This window comes from Mixophyes fleayi, chromosome 6, assembly GCF_038048845.1.
Source record: "Mixophyes fleayi isolate aMixFle1 chromosome 6, aMixFle1.hap1, whole genome shotgun sequence".
NCBI classification, from domain to species: Eukaryota; Metazoa; Chordata; class Amphibia; order Anura; family Limnodynastidae; genus Mixophyes; species Mixophyes fleayi.
Genome location: NC_134407.1, coordinates 136,486,787 through 136,507,980, shown reverse-complemented (window position 1 = coordinate 136,507,980; position 21,194 = coordinate 136,486,787). Strand labels below are relative to the sequence as shown.

General features: G+C 41.2%; 1 protein-coding gene across 1 annotated transcript in view; it reads right to left on the bottom strand.

Annotated features, from left to right (window-relative positions):
- Positions 1-10,995, bottom strand: part of RTF2 (replication termination factor 2) — a 34,994-nt gene extending 23,999 nt beyond the window's left edge. Inside the window, exon 1 of the mRNA XM_075176482.1 lies at positions 10,774-10,995. Coding sequence (XP_075032583.1) covers positions 10,774-10,842 — 69 coding nt within the window. The 5' untranslated portion in view covers positions 10,843-10,995. The remainder of the gene's footprint in view (positions 1-10,773) is intronic.
- Positions 10,996-21,194: the final 10,199 nt, after the last annotated feature.

The following is a 21,194-nucleotide window of genomic DNA, read 5'->3' as shown; positions in this document are numbered from 1 at the left end:
AAACTTCTTTTTTATGGGCTTTTATTTGATATATAACACAGCATTAGGTTTCAATAAAAAATTAAAAAACGTAAAAATTTCCAAACCAAAATTAGGATTTTCTCAAAAGTCATATTTTTAAATTTTTGAAAAACATCTAAAAAATTGCTCATGCTGTTAATAAATCCCCAAAGTTTTATTTTGGGATCATGATGGGATCATCTGCTACAAGAGCTTTTAGTTTTGAGCAATTAATGAAAATTTTATTTATTGAGGCACTACACATGTGAGAAAATAAACATAACAATATTTTTTCAAGTTCTCATTGTTAGAGGCATGCACGTTCCTCTTCGGGTATGTTTGGGGACAAGATTTCACAGACAGTGCCTGCTCCCACTTCTGCACAGGCGTATAAACTTAAGTGGAAAGATACTCAATGTTAAATTGTGTTGAATAAGAAGGACAGGTTAGGTTTGGGTGGACTTTAATTAGTTGTAGAAAAGCCCCCTGGTGCTGATCTCCATGGGTCAGAGGAGCATGTGTTGGGCTCCTCCAATCAAAGCTCATCACATGCTCCTCTCACCCCTCAGCAAAGTCTCATGGAAATTATTTCCCCAACTCCCCAGTAGCCCAGTCAGAGCCTGCTTGGTTTAGAGCAGTGTTTGCAGTGGTTGGTGTTTAAATTGGATTAGAAATGTAAGGAAGAATAAAGATGGAGGAAAGTGATAGGTACCTTATTGTTTCAACCCATTTAAAAAGGCTAATCATACTTCTAATAAGGGGGTTGAGAACCGTTTCAGAACAGATGTGTAAGATATTTTCTGAAAAGTTGTAAAAGTTTGTGCCAGTTGCAGAAAACAACTTGGGACATTTCAAAAAGAGCAAGAGGGTCATTGTTCAGTTCCTCAAGATAATGTAGTATCCGCTCCCACTTGCTGACATCAGAGGGTATGTAAATGCTGTCTATGACAAGAAATGGTGGCTCACATTTATTCAGGAAAAAGATGAAAACCATTGATAAAGAGAAACAAGTGACATTTCTCCATCCCGCTGTCCAATACCATCTTTTTCAAAAAAAACAGATGTTTTATGGATTTCTATGGTAGATGTTCTGTGTAAGGTGAATCTGTTAACCCCAACAGGTCGAATGTACACCCTTTCTGAAATGGAAATACTAAAAACAAATGAAGCCTTCAGCCATTTCAAGCCCATGAAGTAGCACCACCCATCCAGAGGAGCAGCACCAAATGGTAGTGATCTCTAGTAAGCTTTTTTACAATATGTGAAGACATAAAATTATCACACATCTTTTAAATATTTCAGTATTAACATACTGTGTCATTGTATATAATATACATCAAAAGAGATTGTATAAGGAGATACATTAAAAGTAATGAACAGGCCTAGATAGTTCTCATTTTCATTATTTTAACAAACAGTCCAAAGAGAAAGCTCCTGTAGCAGATGGTCCCAACATGACCCCAAAATAAAATGTTGGTGATTTATTACCAACAGTATGAGCAATTTTTAACAAATGAAATATTTATTGAAATGTAGGGAATGAAAGCAAAATAAGGTACATCCATAATAATAATAATAGGGAAAGTAAGGTGAGGGAGGACATCGGGAGGGGGAGTACATTGATTAACTTTAAACAAGTATCACAGACACAAACAAACTGACAGTGCTGCATTGCTTTTATGAACAGGAGGATACTGATGGGGCTAGGTGCTCGGAGTAAAAAATATTTCAATCAAACCATTTAATCAGAGGGGAAGAAGCTGATAAGGAATATGGGAGACCAGGAGCCTCCCATAACAACGCTCTTCTGAGTTTTGGCTATAACCATTGAAAGAGGCGGGGGGAGAGGAGACTTCCAGGATTGTATCAACAAGGATGTGACCAGTTACATATCTCTTATGATTCTGGAGAGAAAGGAGCGATTTCCGGCAATGGGGCTAAAGTTACTTAACTCACTGCGTTAATCATATTAAAAACTTCCGTCCAAAGACCTTGCAGCTTCGGGCATGACCAAAATATATGCATCAAGCTCCCCACCTCACCACAGTTCCGCCAGAAAAACTTGACACGTTGAACATAAATCTATGAATCTTCTCAAGAGTCAACTACATTCTGTGTACAATCTTAAGGAGCATTTCAAAATGATTAATGCATTTTGACATCTTATACATATTTAGAAATATATTTCCCATTCATCATAATCATCATTTATTTATATAGCGCCAACATATTCCTTGGCGCTTTACAATTGGGGACAAACATAGTAAACTAATAAACAAACTGGGTAAAACAGGCAAAGAGGTGAGAAGGCCCTGCTCGCAAGCTTACAATCATCTTCAATAATAGACATTTGTAGGTCCACCTCCCATGGGGATTGAACCAGCAATTTGCTAACCTCACTGGATGAAAGGAGGAGTAGGTACCAGGAGGAAATCCCACGAGGTTGGTTGAACGGGGATAGCCTCATAGTTATGTAAGGGGATGGAGGTGCAGGAGCAGCATGGCGTCCTACTTGGGACTAAAACCAGTGCCTGACCTGTAGATATTTAAAAAGATCTCTTGGGGGAATCTTAAAATGGTCACAGGTAAACAAAGGAACAGAGGGATGAGTCCTCCAAGATAAGGCGTAAGTTAACAATACACAATTCATGCCATGATACCAAACTCAAGTTGGGAATTAATTTAGATAAGCCCGTCATTGACAGGTTAGAGGAGGGGAGAACAAACTCAGGGAATAGCTTTACCAATGTGTCCCATGTCCTAAGTGAGTTGTGAATACTTGTCAGGGTAAACACCTCTAAAAGGTCTTTTTTTAGCATCAAGCCACAGCAGGTCTGTCAGAGGTATCAGCTTGGAAGGAGTGGGGGCCAACCAGTCTCTAAGCTGGTCTAGTAAGCATGCCAACTGATAGAACTCTAAGTTGGGAGAGGCCAGACCTCCTTTTAGCTTACATCTCATCAATTTAGCATTCGATATTCAAGGTCATTTACCTCTCCAAATAAACTCCAAGGACACTGTGAAATTTGGCAAGTAGCTGGTGAGGGTAGAGGTAAGGGATAGACCTAAAGAGGTATAGGATTTTTGAAAGGAGCATCATTTTTTACAGCTGCTACCCTGCCCAACCACGAGACCTCATAATTAGCCCACATTTTCATCAGTGAAGTGGGATAAAAGGGAAGAGTAGTTAATTGTCAGGGAATCAGAAGGAAGTTGACAAATTTGTATACCCAAGTACTTCAAAGAAGCATTTTGCCAATTGTAATTGAATTTTGCCTTGAGAACTCTCTATTGAGCAAGGGGGTGGCAATTGCTAGAGCTTCAGTTTTCGATGCATTAAGTTTGTAAAATGACGCCTCTGAATATTATTGAAGGATATTATGAATAGCTGGTAGAGAAGCCTCGGGGTCGGACACGAACAGCAAGACATCGTCATGCATAGTCGTCAATTTTTGAGAATTTTTCAAATATGTAAAAATATGACTTTGAAAATGTTATATTTTTAATTTTTAATGAAGCATAATGCTGTGTTATCTATCATATGAAAGCCCATAAAAAGAGGTCAAAAATTGGACATTGCCCAACTCTCTAGCTCAATCAGGTGAGCTACAAATGCATTTTAAAAAAACGTTAAAAGTTTTCGTAAAAAAAAAATGACAGCTTTAAAAGGTGTATAACTAGTGTACATATCAGCCTAAGATTTTGAGGAAGAGCTGAAACAAGAGGAGCGAGTGTGGCTCAGAGTAGAGATTGGGACAGCTGTGAGGGTGTATCAGTGAGAATAGTATTAATAAAGATAAGTTACTCTCTAAAAGAAAAATAAAAAAATAAAAAAGTGTTTATATTGAGCATCTAAAGATTTGAAGACTATGGGAAAGCCTGATTGGGCTGTGGTAGGGAATTCCATAAGTGGGGAGCAGCATGTGAGAAGTTTTGTAGGTGGGAATGAAAGGTGATTAGGTGGTTATCAGAGACGAGACAAGCGCAGGTCAGAGGTAGATCTAAGAGGGTGGGAGGGAAAGTATTTTGATATTAGATTTGAGCTGAATGAAGGGATGGTGTTGTTGAGGGCTTTGTAGGTCAGAGTGAGTAATTTGAACTGGATTCTGGAAGACCAAGGGAGCCAGTATAGGGATTTTCAAAGTGGTGCAGCAGATGTGAAGCGAAGATGATCAGCCTTGCAGTTGAATTTAGGATGGTTTGAGGTGTCGATATATGGGTGTCAGGAATGCCAGATAGCAGGAAGTTGCAATAGTCAAGGCAGAAGATGATGAGAGAATGGATAAGAGTTTTGATAGCATGTTGAGTAAGAAAAGGGCATATTTTGGTAATGTTTTGAAGGTGGAGTCGTCAGGATTGTGAGAAAGTCTGTAAGTGAGAAATAAAGCAGAGGGTGAAACCATTGCTGTAGGCTTTGGAGACTGATGAAATTCTGGTGTTGTTTACACTGAGGGAGATTTGAGTGGAAGTGATGACTCTGGCAGGAGGGAAGACAATAAGCTGTTTTGGACATGTTGAGCTTTAGGTAGCGTTGGAATAGTACACAAGGAGAGAGGTCAGGGGAAGAGATATAGATTTGGGTGTCATCAGCATAGAGGTGGTACTGGAGGTCTAATGAGCAATTAGTTCCCCAAGAGAAGAGGTGTACAATGAAAAAAGTAAAGGGCCAAAAACAGAGCCTTGTGGGACCCCCAACAGATAATGGGCATGGAATGGGAGGATGTGCAAGAGGTAGAAACACTAATGGAGCGGTTTGATAGGTAGCAAATGAACCAGGAAAGACGTGTGACACGAAGGCCAATTAAGTGAAGGGTGTGTAGGAGGAGAAAGTGATCAACAGTGTTAAAAGCGGCAGAGAGGTCCAGGAAAATGAGTATGGAGAAAAGACTCTTAGACTTTGCAGTAAGTAGATCATCTAGATAAAAACTATGATGCATCTGCTGTGAAAGAGGTAATAAATGTCTGCACAGCACACTGACAACAGAGGATTACTTCCTATAGGCGCTAATAAAGCAACAACTTAACAAATAAATAATTCTATTATAACAGAATTCAGCAGCTATCACTAGGGATGGTGGAGCATCCCAACAGAATCATTATCCATGGAAACAGATGTGATCACGCCAGAAAACCAGCAACACGGACCAAAAAACCATCATGCAAACTCAAAATCCAACACTCGCATTCCCACTACTCCCAAAACAAACGATTTCAACTATAAAATAAATACACACGCACCAACTACACAAATCGCCTACAAAAGGTGCACAAGAAACCAACCTAAGGAAAAAAAAAAAAAAGTCATATCCAAACCAATGCCGTGAAACCACAGATGATCCCCCAGGGACAACAGCGCAACAGACGAAGGTACTGAACTTTGCTCCTTTTAACTGACACATCAAAGAGGTGCAAGCAAATAATATTTTTACTCACCATAAAATCCATTTCTCTTACTCCATTGGGGGACACTGCGAGACATCAGGGGATAGTAGGTGGGACTAGGAGTTAGACGCTTAGTAAATCTAGCCCTAAGGGCTAGATTTACTAAGCTGCGGGTTTGAAAATGTGGGGATGTTGCCTATAGCAACCAATCAGATTCTAGCTTTCTTTTATTTAGTACCTTCTACAAAATGACAGCTAGAATCTGATTGGTTGCTATAGGCAACATCCCCACTTTTTCAAACCCGCAGCTTAGTAAATCTAGCCCTTAGAGTTATCTTTTTTTCCTCCCCTACTATGCCCCTCCTCTCCTGTAGCCCCAGTTTCATTTAAGTGCCTAGGAGATAGGTCACGCTGGTATAGGCTCCTGCCTATACCTGTAATAGTGTTAGGTTTTACATGTTTTTATTTTCATTTCCCTTTAGGTACACCGCGGGGATCGAACCCAAGACCCAGAGGGTTGAATAGTCTGTCAGCGCTATTCACTCTGGTTCCCTGCGAAGGTAAGCAGTAGCCTGGTCTCACTTACCTGTACTTGTTTGCCAGCAGTCATCCCCTAGTAACAAGCAGCGGAAGCTACCTATTTGTTTTTCTGAGCCATTAGGAGCCCTATTTAGGATAATTTCATCGGGCACAGACATACATCGCAACAGACAAGCCAGCAAGTCGTCCCCTCCCCCCGCCCCCTAGACAGCGAGCAGCAGGGGACAAACTAACAATCATTCTCCTCAGGAAACGATTTGTTACTTTTAGCGCCACACGCTAACTGGCCATCTTAGTATGTATGTGCGGACATTGCACGCTGATTGCCATACAAAGGCATCGGCGACGCATGAAGGCAGCCATTTTTAGGGAGGGTTGAGGGAAGGACCCGCCCCGCCCCCCTACTTCCTAGCGCGGAAGTAGCCATCTTGGATTGCTGGGACACGGAGATCATTGGCTACACGCTGCTCCTCTGCTTTACCTCTCCAACTGGTATCGTTGTATCCTATGTTATATTTAGAGACAAACCCTATTAGGCTGTTTGCACAATCAGGACTACTGAGTGTCTTGGGATTGGTGTATTTTCAGAGATTAGCCTGGTATGGAGACTTGATTAAAATTTCTCTGTTTTGTAGTCAGACTTTGGTTCTCAGACTTAGCTACATTTCAGAAAAACAATATTTGATCTTTATATTGTACTTAATTGGTATACATCTTAAATATGTCTGAGAAGGGGGCATCCAAAAATAAGGGATCCTTGGGTATGTCTGCACTTTATTATACATGTGCCAGATGTAATGCCAAATTATCTGTTGGACAGCCTAACCAGGATGCTCGCTGCACGGCATGCGAAGCCGAGATCCAGGAGCGACACACGCCCCAGCTCAAGGTGCAGCATCTATTGAAGAACCGCCCTGGGCTAAGTCACTATCAGCCATGGCGGAGCTATCCCGCAGGATGATACAGTCCGCAGAGGTACGCGAGGTTTCTCTTCCACATACTTCTACACAATCACTAGCGGGCGCAGGCACATCTTCTCAGTCCGTATCGGTTTAGGAAGAAGTTCGCCTACTTACAGTATCCCACAGGGCCAAAAGAGTAATATCTGATGCCTTTCAGGGACACGATCATAATTCAGACCATTCCTCAGAGGAGGAAGGTGAATAAGATACTGATCTGCAGGAAGAAGATTCACTGAGTTCTATCAATTCTGCTCCTGCCCATAATGTTGATAACCTCATTCTGGGTATCAGACATACTTTGGGCTTTGCTGATCCGGAGCCTACGACCCCATCAAGGTTTTCATTGTTTAAAATGACCAAGGCTCAGGTGGCTGCTTTCCCATCATCCCCTCAGATGATGGAGATGGTATCCGACGCATGGCACAGGCCAAATAAGCAGTTTTTATGCCGGGAAAATTTAAGTCTCTTTACCCTCTCCCGGCTGAGGGCTCCATTAGATTGGAGGCCTCTCCTAGAGTTGACACCCCTGTCGCACAATTGTCTTTCTCTTCAGATATCCCAACTCAGGAGCGGGTTTCTTTTAGGGACCCCACTGATAAGAAGTGCGATCAGGCTCTCTGCCCGGCTTATACTGCGGCAGGCAGTATGTTTAGACCCATGATGGCGGTTGCCTGGGCTAACAAGGCTATATACAGCATTGGGCTGAACTGCTAGTTAAAGGTATTCAGGACAACGTTCCGAGTGCGGAAATACAGTCTTTAGTCGAACATATCCTGGACACGTCAGATTATGTAGGACAGCCATCCATGGATGCAGTGTCAGTAAATGCCAGATTTTTTGCCATCATTATCGTAGCTCGTCGTACCTTATGGTTACGTTCTTGGACAGCGGACACTGATTCAAAGCAAGCGTTAGAGGGTTTACCTTTTGATGGGGTTACTTTGTTTGGATCAGTTAGAAACGGTCATTCAAGTGGCCACAGAAAGTAAAAGCAGTGCTTTACCCATGGGTTCCAACAGACAACACCAGGGACTGTTTCGGTCCTTTGCCTAGGGCCAAGGTACTCCGCCCAGAGGCCAATCCTCTGCCCTCAGGGGAGCTGTTAAGTGAAGAACCTCGAGACCGGTTGACAAGCCCGCAGCATGACAGTGACAGTCTTTTCCCAGGGGATTCTGTGGTGGGGGAATGTCGTCTTTGTTTCCAGTGACGAGTTTCTATTGCTGGACGTCGTTCGTGCTCTTCGTCTTTATGTTGACCAAACGGCCTCTGTCCGCATAACAAAGGACCTTTTTGTTCTTTACAATGCACAAAAGCAAGGCTGGCCGGCCTCTAAGCAGTCTCTTGCCTGCTGGATAAGGTGCACTATTTCTCTGGCTTATGTTCGGGCGTCTCAGTCCGTCCCAGCAGCGTTAAAGGCTCATTCAACCAGAGCTGTCTTCTAGCTCACAGGGCTCCACTTTCTCATATGCTTGGTTAGACAAAACTGAGGCAACAGGAGAGGAGGGGCATAGTAGGGGAGGAAAAAAGTTAAGTCTAAGTGCCTAACTCCTAGTCCCACCTACTATACACCCGATGTCTCGCAGTGTCCCCCAATGGTAGAAAAGAGATATTTACAATATTATAATTAGCACAATTGCCGCAATTTATGCAGATTTATAATGTGTAAGGAGACTATGGAACATAATTGAACTGCAAGTCACTCAATAATGACTTGTAGCCACTGTTTCTTAAAAGTGACCTTTACTAGATATATACCTTAATATTTAGTTCCCCACCACCACCCTTGTGCATCACACAACAGTAAACATCTCTTCTTCCAACTGACAAACTATTACATATCTCATGAGCTTCTGTAGCAGATGATGACAAAGGATGGTTGTGATGAGACACATTCATTCAGTTAGCCTGGCATTATGATGTCACTCATCCTAATCACATGGTACTGAGCTGCTAACTTGAAATTCTCTAGTGTTGCAAGTTGGGCTTTAAGTAAGTTTTGTTTGAGGCTCAGGACCTTTTTCAGACTGCACCCACTTTGTGGAATTCACTCCCTCGCACCACAAGACTTTCCTCTAGCCTTCAAACGTTCTCTGAAAACCCACCTCTTTAGACAAGCTTATAATATTCCTCTACCACCCTCTACACAAGACAACAACCCTCTGACCAACATAGTTGTGTGACTAAGCATACAGCCCACTAAAAAAATTGTAACCTTTGCATTCAAGCTGAACAAATATTCAATATGATGTAGTACTTACCCTTGTGTATCAAACCATTGTCCCATAGATTGTAAGATTGCAAACAGGGCCCTCTTACCTCTCTGTATGTATGTATGTATTACCCAGTATTGTTTTATTAGTTTGTTCCCAATTGTATAGCGCTACGGAATCTGCTGGCACTATATAAATAAATGTTGATGAGGCACAAATCATGTCCTTTATTATTTTATGTTATCTCTAAACCTTATGCTGATCTAAATCTATACTTTCTTTACTCTCTTTTACTTGAGGACATTAACAGTGTTCCACCTTTCCATCTATCATATTTCAATAATGCTAGTAAAACCATATGTTAATCAATTAACTGTCCCACTACTTATCTTGGATGGCTTAAATAGGAAAATCCTTAAGGGATGTCTTGCTGGATGAAGTAGTATGGAAATGTTCTTTTATTCGTATATACACTGCACCCACTTTTCTTTTTTTGCTTCTTTAAAAAAAATTTTTTTACTTTTAAGGGCTACCTGGTGGTCCATTAAGAATTCAACCCACACCGTCCACGCACGGGCTGTCACTTTGCGAGCTACTAAGTGCAGCCGCACCGTTCAATTGTGGAATGTTGTGCTACAGCTTGTTGTGCGGTGTTCTGTGGATGAGTGGGTGGTGTGTGATGTGTTTAAAGTGTCCTGTTTTTAAGATCACTAAAACTGTAACTTAAAAACTAAATAGTACATTCAAGAGAAAATTAAAAAAAGTTAGTAAGCAGGACTTGGCACCAGAAATAAAGACCTCTTAAAATAATGAAGAGAGTAAATTCCCTTATTAAAATCATTATTTTGGGTACAAGAACTTAGTGGAATTAGTAATGATGCTCAAAATAGCATTTCTACTTGAAATCAGAATATGTTTGTTGCTGGCATGTAAAAGAAATGTCAATAATTTACACTACTTAGCAACATATGCAGCCATAAAAACAGTGATTGTAGATTATGGTTTGCTGCCATGGATCATAAATACTGTGGCACACTGCAGCACAGGGGTGATGGGTTCAATTTTGACTGAGGCACTATCTGTATGATGCTTGTATGTTCTCTCCACTTCAGCATGGGGTTTTCTCCAGTTGCCTCCCACAGTTCATAAACATACTGATAGGTTAATTGGCTACTGACAAAATATGTTCTAGTGTGTATGGGGTAGATGTCAGACATTAAGCTCCACTCTGGCAGGAGCTGCTTAAAAAACAAAAAAACTCTGAAATGCATTGTGTTAACTATAAAGGAAAACAATATTACTATAATTAATAATAATCTGATATCCATAGCACGTCTGCTAAATTGCAATAACAAACATTTCTAAGTCTTCAACGGCCTATTTTGGAAGAAGTCCTATGTTTATTATGTACACTTATTCCTGTACGTTGTGGTATCTAGCATTATGGCTTTAATTAAGCAAAATCAAACACTTCCGCAATTCTGAGTAAAGCTTAAGTCTAATAAAGGACTAGTTTGGTTAGAACCTGTGTCTACATTCTAATACATACTACACGTGATGATGAATAACAGTACACACTTCCCACGGAGACCACCTGGAGCTCCCCTGCTGTTTTGGTACTCTGAGATCTGTAGTTCCAAAACAGCCGGGGCCTCTGTCTGTTCCACACAATCATGTCTCACCTTCTCCACCTTTTTGGGCCCTTTTACCAGCTCGTGGCGCTTGGGGATGGTTCCACCGTCACAACCCATTTCACACGTCTCTGGACCAAAACAAACTCTTCTATCAGTGTATACAACTTCCGGTTCCGGTGTCACATGACTTGGTAATGCTAAAGGATTTACTACACGTCACAATAGGTAATTGTTGCTTCTAGTGAATATTCGGCCATTTTGCTACACCTTTTTTCTCAATTTAGCGGTCATCATTGTAATGTTTCATTAAACGGCCAGATTGCTACACCTTGCTTGGGCGGCCATGATGGTACTCCTTCGTTCTATTCATTCTACAACAAATTATTACTTACTATTAATTACTTATGCATACTTGCCAACTCTCCCGGAATGTCCGGGAGACTCCCGCATTTTGTGAGAGTCTCCCGGACTCCCGGGCGAGTGTGGCAATCTCCCGAATTCTGCCCACTTCACTAGGAAGTGCCCCACTTCCTAGTGAAGTGGGCAGAATTAGATCCCAAACGCCGCGATTCCCGGTGAATCGCGGCGTTTGGCCCCGCCCCCGCTGTCAAATGACGCAATTTGCGTCATGACGTCACAGGGGGCGGGGCCGAAATGACGCGATTTCGGCCACTCCGCCCCTTCACGCCCCCCTCCACTGGCTGGCTCCCGGAAGGGAGCTGAAGAAAGTAGGTAAGTATGCTTATGCTATATTGCTGAATCGGAAATATGTGATACAGCCATCATATTTTGGTTAATTATAACAGTTACCATCTGGGGTTAAAGAGATTTCAATATGTATGCAACCAATGCCCTGTGGTGGGACTAAAAGTTCCAGCATTACACAACAAATTCTGGTCTTCAGAATGGCAGGTCATGTTGGTATTTGTAGTTCTACCACAGCTAGAAAGCCACATGTTTGCACTAACCTGATAAATTGTGCTCAGTAACACATATCTTAATCTGTAGGCTGGAAGCAATTATCAGTGTTTATTTTGTATATTGTGTAGGTTAACATTTAAATTACAGAGCAAGGTCATGATGTTGGTATTATGTGATCTTTACAATTGTAAATATTGGGTGATCATTGATAAAGCTCACCAGGGGCTATCTTGGGCTGGGTCACTGGGGTACCTATTTTCCTTTAAAATATTCTTAATAGGCTGTTGAGCCAAGTCTATTCCACCAAGATTGCATTTGAAAAAATACTATTCCAGAAAACTCATCCAAAAAGAATTTCTGGGGTCAAAATAATCCCTCCCCAAAAATTATCCTTTAAGTTTCAATTTGATGCTGATAGTCCAAAAAGTAAGTAAATTGACCTACAAACACACACTTTCTGACAAGCAGTTACTTCTCATCAAGTTCACCGTTATATGCAGTGTTCAGAAGGGTTAACGCTAATGAGTGGGAGAACTCATTCAGTGCATAAACTATGCTGAATGGAAGGTTTGAGCCACATTATTGAAATAGCTTCTAATGCTTTGATAATGTACAGGGGCGCACGCAGGGGGGGTTTCTGGGTCTCCACTAAGGAAGTGCCCCTACATAGCGCCACTGTACTATACAGCAGCCGCGGCGCTGTCAAAGAAGCGTCCGCGGCGGTGCTGTATTGTATACAGCACCACCGTGGACGCTTCTTTGACAGCGCCACAGATGCTGTATAGTACAGTAATGCCGAAACGGAGCTGCTGCGCGGGTGCATGTGCAGCAGCTCTCTCGCTTTTTTTTTTTTTTTGGGTGGGGGGAAACCCCCCCTTAAAAATCCTGCATGCGCCCCTGATGTACAAGGGTTTGTCTGTATATTCATTGGGCCTGATTCATTAAGGAACTTAGGCAAGAAATTGAGTAAGTTTTCTTACTTAAGTTTTCTGGACAAAACCATGCTGCAATGCAAGGAGTGTAAATTAGTTTATTATTTTGCACATAAGTTAAATACTGTCTGTTTTTCATGTAGCACACAAATACTTGATATCTTATTTGTACACTGAATTTTAAAGTTGATATTTGTGTGCTACATGAAAAAACAGCAAGTATTTAAATTATGTGCAAATAATAAACTAATGTACACCCCTTGCATTGCAGCATGGTTTTGCCTAGAAAACTTAAGTAAGAAAACTTACTCAAATTCTTGCCTAAGTTCCTTAATTAATCAGACCCATTGTATTTTAACAAGAAATAAACCTTGAGTGATTTATACATTCTGCTCACTAGATGGCAGTATATATTGCTTCAGAAAGATTGCTGTTTTGGTTTAGTCTGTAGAATGTATTGGGGATAAATTAAGTCTTGCCAAACAATAAACAATTGCTGTTAAATTGTGCAATTTAATGACTTACCAATAAAATAGGCCCTGCAAGCTTTCTGGAAACACAGTCTTATTTGGAGTAGGGGCCTGAGCCATGATCTGCTCAAACTACACCCATATTTAATGATGCCACAGTCCAAAATGGTTAAGGTCTGGCCTTTTCCTTCCCCAAATGGAGGGACTGCCCTGAGAAAACTGTTGTGGTTATGCATGTGTCCTGAAAGTTTGCAACATTCAATGAGGTGGTATACAATATCTTCTATATACAAGATTTACTATTCTCCCTGACTAAATTGATTCTGCATCTACTTTAGGAGAGAATCGATTTTAGGAAGCCTAAATGAGGACTCTATGATATGTCTGGTATCACAGGAAAACGCATTTCTAAATGCACTTTAAGGAACGTGATAAAAACCTTCAAACATATAAAAGTGTCACATGTAATTAGGGATGTGCACCGGCCACTTTTGGTGTTGTGTGTTTTGGGTTCGGATTTGCTTGATGTTTTGGGTTCGGATTTGTTTCGCAAAACACCTGTCGAAAGGTTTTGGTTCAGATTTAAGGTTTTGGATTCGGATTTATTTTGAAAAAAGCATAAAAAGTTCCAAAATCAAGTTTTTGGGCTTATTTTCACTCCTACGCTATTATTAACCTCAATAACATTCAATAACAATCATTTCCACTAATTTCCAGCCTATTCTGAACACCCTCACACCTCACAATATTGTTTTTAGTCCAAAACATTTCACCGAGGTAGCTTTCTGGACTGCATAGTGGAGTGGTCCCGGTACCCAATTTGGTACCGGGGCCACAATATATCACCCTCAACTGGTCTCAATTCCACCAAAAAAGTATCTGGACTGCGTAGTGGAGTGGTCCCCACAATATAAAAAAACACTCAACTGGTCTGAATTCCACCAAAAAAGTATCTGGACTGCGTAGTGGAGTGGTCCCCCCAATATAATAAAAAATCCCTCAACTGGTCTGAATTCCACCAAACAAGTATCTGGACTGCGTAGTGGAGTGGTCCCCACAATATAATAAAAAATCCCTCAACTGGTCTGAATTCCACCAAACAAGTATCTGGACTGCGTAGTGGAGTGGCCCCGGTACCCAATTTGGTACCGGGGCCACAATATAATAATAAAACCCTCAACTGGTCTGAATTCCAGTGCACAGATGGCGGACACCGGATGGACGTCTAAAACCAACATAGCAGTTAAGGGCGCAGTTCCTCTTTTTTGTGACTGCACAAACAATTAACGTAGTAATAGAAATGACAGTTTTTTGTTTTTTTAAATATAGAAAGAAAGAAGGTAGTACTAGAAATGGCAGTTATTCGAATCCCCAGGAGAGTCTAATACCACTTTCATACTGCCGCCCCTGCAATATCCCGGGTTTTTGAACCCGGGTTTTTGCAGGGTCTCGTAGCGTCCCAGCTCAGAAACACCATTCATACTGCACCTCGGACCCGGGAATTTCCCGGGTTGACCCCATTCATACTGCACAAGTCTGTGCCCTGGCAATTTGTTGGAGTCATCACCAGAGCAGTTTTCATTGGCTGAAAAATGGTGATGTCATCGAAAGATGACTGGTTAATGTTGGAACACAGCATTTATATGTCTCATAATCTGGGGGTGTGATGATTTACGCAATCAATATAATAATGTGTATAGTATTTGGGATCTAAGTACCTTTCTTCATCATTCAGCGACTGAACTTATCATTCGGATTCCTGCACAATATTTATAAAAAGGTATGGTAAGAAGGTGTGTACCAAGATATTGTGATTTAAAGGTGCAGGGATAATAACTATTGGTGCTTAGAATTTAATTTTACTCTATGGTAATAAAACGAGGCAGCAACTTGACATGTACATTGAGCTTTCTTCTTTGTGACCCCTCTGTGGCTGAAGAATGAGCATTATACAGCTGCAGGGACTGGCTAAATGACCTTTAATTGTTGATGACCTTTATATACTACTTATATTCCAAATTTAGTGTACTTGTAGCTCTATTCTGGTTGATGTTCTTAATTTTCTCACAATCCAAACCCAATTACTACATTTTACTCTTTCCCCTTTTAATAAAGAATAAAGAAAACTGAGAGGTCACCTTCAGTTCCAAAAAATGTATGTACACAGCACAGTAGAATCACTGTGAGATATGCTGCACACAGATCTGTACTATAAAACATACCCCTCACCATTGCCCCACAGTTCTTCATGATTCACTGACAGGCAGAAAGCCAATCATCTTGTTTTCTGTGCAACCCGGGTTGAAAAACCCGGGTTTTTCCATTCATAGTGCAGGCAACCCGGGTCCGACCCGGGAATTACCCCTCGATAAATCCCGGGTTGAAGACCCGGGTTTTTAGACCCGGGATTTTTGACTTCTACCATTCATACTGCACCAAGACCCGGGTCGTTTGAGCTCGACCCGGGAAAAACCCAGGATTTTGGTGCAGTATGAATGGGGTATTAAGTGGGGTGAGCCACAGAGAGATTATTTCCCTCAGTTTCTCTAACAGGTTGTCAGTGTTGTGCCTCTTCTTAAAACCTGTGATACATAACTACACACACTCGGCAAAGCTTTTACAAATTATCTGCGGCACAGGAGAGTACCACTGGACTGTACTTTAATAGCAGTACCTATTATTTTTGGGTACAGCAACAGTAAATGATCGTAGTTAGACTTTTAAATAGCAGTACTAGCTAGATTTTTTAAAATTTTGTAATATTTTTTTCCAATTATTTTTGGAAAATTTTTTATTATTTTGTTTTAAATTAATTTTTTATAATTTTTTTTATAAATTTAAATTTGTTTTTTTAGAACTATTGGATAACTTGGAAATAACAATGCCCTTAGCAGAACAGACCACAGGACACAGGAAATACAGAAAGAAAGAAGGTAGCAATAGAAATGGCAGTTCCTCTTTTTTGGAACTGCACAAACAGTGATGACAATGAAGGTGGAGCTGGTGGCATGTCACGGTCCTCTTCAGAGGACAATCTCCTGACCAGCAGGTCTTTGCACCGCTATAGACTTGTGTCCGCCAGAAACAGAGACACAACATACGCTTTAAACCGAGGATCGAGAACGGTGGCCAGAATGTATTCCTCTGACTTTAAAAGACTGACCACCCTCGGATCCTGGCAAAGCATACGAAGGGCTTCATCCACAAGAGCTACATGCTTGGTGGAATCGCAATGGTGTACCAGCTCCTCCCTCACTTTCTCCAGCTGCTTCTGCAAAAGCCTGATCAGGGGAATCACCTGACTCAAGCTGGCAGTGTTGGAACTGACTTCTCGTGTGGCAAGTTCAAATGGCTGCAGAACCTTGCACAACACGGAAATCATTCTCCAGTGCGCTTGACTCAGGCGCATCCTCACTCCTTTTACTATGTCGTAGGTGGCTGTGTAGGCTTGAATGGCCTTTTGATGCTCCTCCATCCTCTGCAGCATATAGAGGGTGGAGTTCTAGCACGTCACTACCTCTTGTTAATTTAGATTGCAAGGCTTGTAAATACTTTGAAGATAAAAAAAGCAGGCTGCACAGACTGTGGAGCTAGAAAGTGAAATTAAATGGACCACGTTACTTTGGTGGCTATCTATGCCCCCCCGCCCTACACTTGTAGTTGAATGTAAAAAAAGCAGCCTGCATAGACTGTAGAACTAGAAATTCAAATATACAAAGAAATGGACAAAGGCAGTTTGGTATCTGTCTGCATCAGATCCCCTCTCCACTAGGAGTAAAATAGAAAACTATTCAGCCGTTATATAAACTAGAATATAAATAGAAATTAAGAAAGGCAATTTGGTATCTGTCTGCATCATAATCATCAACATCCTCAGCGCCAGCTACATCAATATCCTCCTCCCGGTGTACAACATTCACACCTTCATTAGCCAAATCTGTAACTGGACTGTGGGTGATCCTTCCAGCATATGCAGAGGGCGTGCTGCAAATGGTGGAAGGAGCCACCTCTTCCCGTACAGTGATGGGAAGGTCAGGCTTCGCAACCACCAACACCCTTGGACTCGCCTTGGGGATTTGTGATAATTTCTCTTTAGAAGGCAGAGTCGTTTGTTGTGTTGTTGCTGACAGCATAACTCTCTTAAATTTTTTGTAGGGGGGGGAGGAGGGCTTAGTTCCTTGGGTGAAGCTGAACCACTAGTCATGAACACAGGCCAGGGCCTAATCCGTTCCTTGCCATTGCGTGTCGTAAATGGCATATTGGCAACTTTACGTTTCTCCTCAGATGATTTTAAGTTTCTCTTTTTGCTACTTTTACTGAACTTGGACTTTTTGGATTTTACATGCCCTGTACTAGGAGATTGGGCATCGGGCTTGCCAGACGACGTTGATGGCATTTCATCGTCTATGTCATGACTAGTGGCAGCAGCTTCAGCATTAGGAGGAAGTGGGTCTTGATCTTTCCCTACTTTATCCTCCAAATTTTTATTCTGCATTAAATGTAGCACAAGAGAGTGTACACCGAAGCCACACACACTCGGCAAAGCCTTTAAAAATTATATGCGGCACAGGAGAGTACCACTGGACTTATACTGCAGAATGAGTGAAATTTGTAATATGGCAGTAACAACAATGGACTTATACTGCAGAATGAGTGAACTTTGTAATATTGCAGTACCACTGGACTTATACTGCAGAATGAGTGAACTTTGTAATATTGCAGTACCAATGGACTTATACTGCAGAATGAGTGAACTTTGTAATATTGCAGTACCACTGGACTTATACTGCAGAATGAGTGAACTCTGTAATATTGCAGTACCAATGGACTTATACTGCAGAATGAGTGAACTTTGTAATATAGCAGTACCAATGGACTTATACTACAAAATCAGTGAACTTTGTAATATAGCAGTACTACTAGACTTATACTGCTGAATCAGTGAACTTTGTAATATAGCAGTACCAATGGACTTATACTGCAGGATTGTTTTGGGATATTTTTTTTTTTTTATAATTACTTTTTTTGTAATTTTTTTTATAACTTTTTTTTGAAATTTTTTATAATTTGGGAATAATGGGGAAATAACAATGCCGTTAGAAGGACAGAGCACAGGACACAGCACCACTGGACTGAACAGGACACAGCACAGGACCCAGCAGCACCACTGAACTCAGAAGGACAGAGCACAGGACACAGCACCACTGGACTGAACAGGACACAGCACAGGACCCAGCAGCACCACTGAACTCAGAAGGACAGAGCACAGGACACAGCACCACTGGACTGAACAGGACACAGCACAGGACCCAGCAGCACCACTGAACTCAGAAGGACAGAGCACAGGACACAGCACCACTGGACTGAACAGGACACAGCACAGGACCCAGCAGCACCACTGAACTCAGAAGGACAGAGCACAGGACACAGCACCACTGGACTGAGCAGAACACAGAGCACAGCACAGCACAGAACTGAACAGCACGAGATATAGCAGGACAGAGGACCACTTAACACACCCTCCCTCTACCCTGATCAATGCCCGAGTGAAGATGGCGGCGACTAGCGGGGAATTTATAGGATCCGAGTATCGCGAGATCCGACAGCAGGATTATGACTCAGAGCCTCGGTTTCAGTTTTGCAATTGGCGGGAATACCCGTATCTGTCTCAGATCCGGCTCGGATCGGCAACGTCCGGGTGGGCTCGGATTTCAGAAATCCGAGTGCGCTCATCTCTACATGTAATAACAACACTACCAATGACCATTTACTCCGATGAGTAATTGTAGACCTGAATGTGAATAAACACATTTTAGGAGAAAAAAACATGAATGTTGAAGTGAATGAAGTGGGTGGTCCTAAAGAAGACGTATGTTGGACTTTATAGTATTGTTTTTACTGTTTCACCAAGCATATTTTGGAGTTTGTATGTTCTCCCCGTGTTTGTGTGGGTTTCCTCTGGGTGCTCTGATTTCCTCCCACACTCCAAAAACATACTGGTAGGTTAATTGGCTGCTAATAAATTGCCCTTAGTCTCTCTCAGTCTGTGCATGTGTTTGTTAGGGGATTTAGATTGTAAGCTCCAATGGGGCAAGAACTGATGTGAGTGATTTCTTTGTACAGCGCTATGGAATAAGTGGCGCTATATAAATATATAGATGATGATGATGATGATATTTTCCAGGGTATCTGCAAACTCACAGTTATAGGTACATCCCCCTTGATTGTTCCACAGACCATAAAGTGAGTATGTACATTGAAATGCGCTTGCCAGTTTTAACGGTTTGTAAATGTCCTCGCTATATTCGAATATTCGTTGCAAAGTACAAGTATTTTATAAAAAAATTTATGATAATGTTACCAGGGTGCTGTTCCATTGAAATGTAAGATTGATATTCCATTTTATCTCAGCCGGGTCGCTGTTAACAATTTAAGTGTGTGTTGAAGAAGGGAGCATGATATTTTTGCAGGGCAGGAAGGCTTCAGGAATATGTGAATATTTCTTATGCAGTTATATCACAGAGTTAGTTTATTTTGTGGAATGGGAATAGATTACATAGTAACATCCCTAAATGTATAACCTTACATTTATCTACGTTAAACTTCATCTTCAATTTGGCCGCCCAATCTTCCAGTTTATTCAAGTGCCCTGATTTTATTACCTTACAAAGTTTAGTGTCATCTGTAAAAATGGAAACTTTGCTCTCTAAACCATAACCAAGATCATTAGTAATATATTAAGAACCTTGAGGTACACCACTTAAAACTTTTGAACAATTAGATAATGTTCCATTTAGCACAACTCTCTGTTCTCTATTCTCCAACCAGTTTTTGACCCAAGTACAAATGTTGTTTCCTAAATCCAGTTCCTTTATTTTGTAAACCAACCTCTTGTGTGGAACTGTATCAAAGGCCTTTGCAAAATCTAAGTAGACCACATTTACAGTACTACCATGGTCTAAGTTCCCACTAACTTCCTCGTAGAAACTAATTAGATTAGTTTGACTTGACCTATCCCTTGCAAATCCATGCTGATTTCCACTAATAATATTATTGTGCACTAAGTAATCCTGAATAATATACCTTAATATACCTTCCAGTTGTTGAAGTCGTATAATTGGATGAACGAAAGTATATTGGTTTAATATTGGTTTGCCGTGCGTATTGCGAAGCGTATGCCACGTAACACGTGGCGTGATGCGATCGCACGGTAAAATACGCACGCACACACTAGCATTACAACATTTAGTTATTTATACAATTCATATTGGTTCTGTTACACTGTAATTCAGGAGCAGATAGTATTTGGTTTATTATTAGTCTATATATATATATATATATATATATATATATATATAGTGATTATATGTACATTGTAGTGTTATTAAAGGTTTAGGTTATAGGAAAGGTGTCATGCCTGAAATCATATTGATCCCCTAATCATCAGCAGCTGTCCGGTGCAGTCGGCGAAGAGATCGCACATTGCATACTTTAGTTATTGATATTAGGGAATAATCCTTTGTATGATGCTGGCTATGAAAGGAGCAGACCCCCTGGAGAGACGACCCCCACCTTTGGATTCCTTAGATTGAATCAACCTATGATCTGTTTACACTGGACCCACCCAACGTCTGGACCTATAGAAACAATCTACGTCATCTCTATTGTTCAAGTGTAACACTGTACTGTATATAATCATAGCTGCACACTCTCTGGCCCTCGGTCAACTCTGACACAGTATTCTAACAGATATACTGTCCACCGGGTCCCGTGGGTGCGCAGCGTGCGCAAGCGATTGCATTGGTTTGTATTATCTTTTGGTATTGGCTGTGCTGTACTGTACTGTATCATAATATAATAATGTAGTGAATTGTTGACTATTTACATCTGTTAAAATAAACCACCATGTGCTTTGGATACACATACAATTGATTGGGCAATGCTTATTTGAAAATGATAAAATTACTTTAATAATTGGGGGCTCGTGAGTTTAGGAGTTACGTTATCGGCAGGTATGCAACGCTCACAGTATTCGGTTCCTCAACAAAGGGTGGATTGACGGACGCGTCGCATGGCAGGAAAGAACGTAATGTGTTCAAGACCTGTGGTTCACTTTGTGTTGAGAGACCGACTGTCCGTTGGTGCA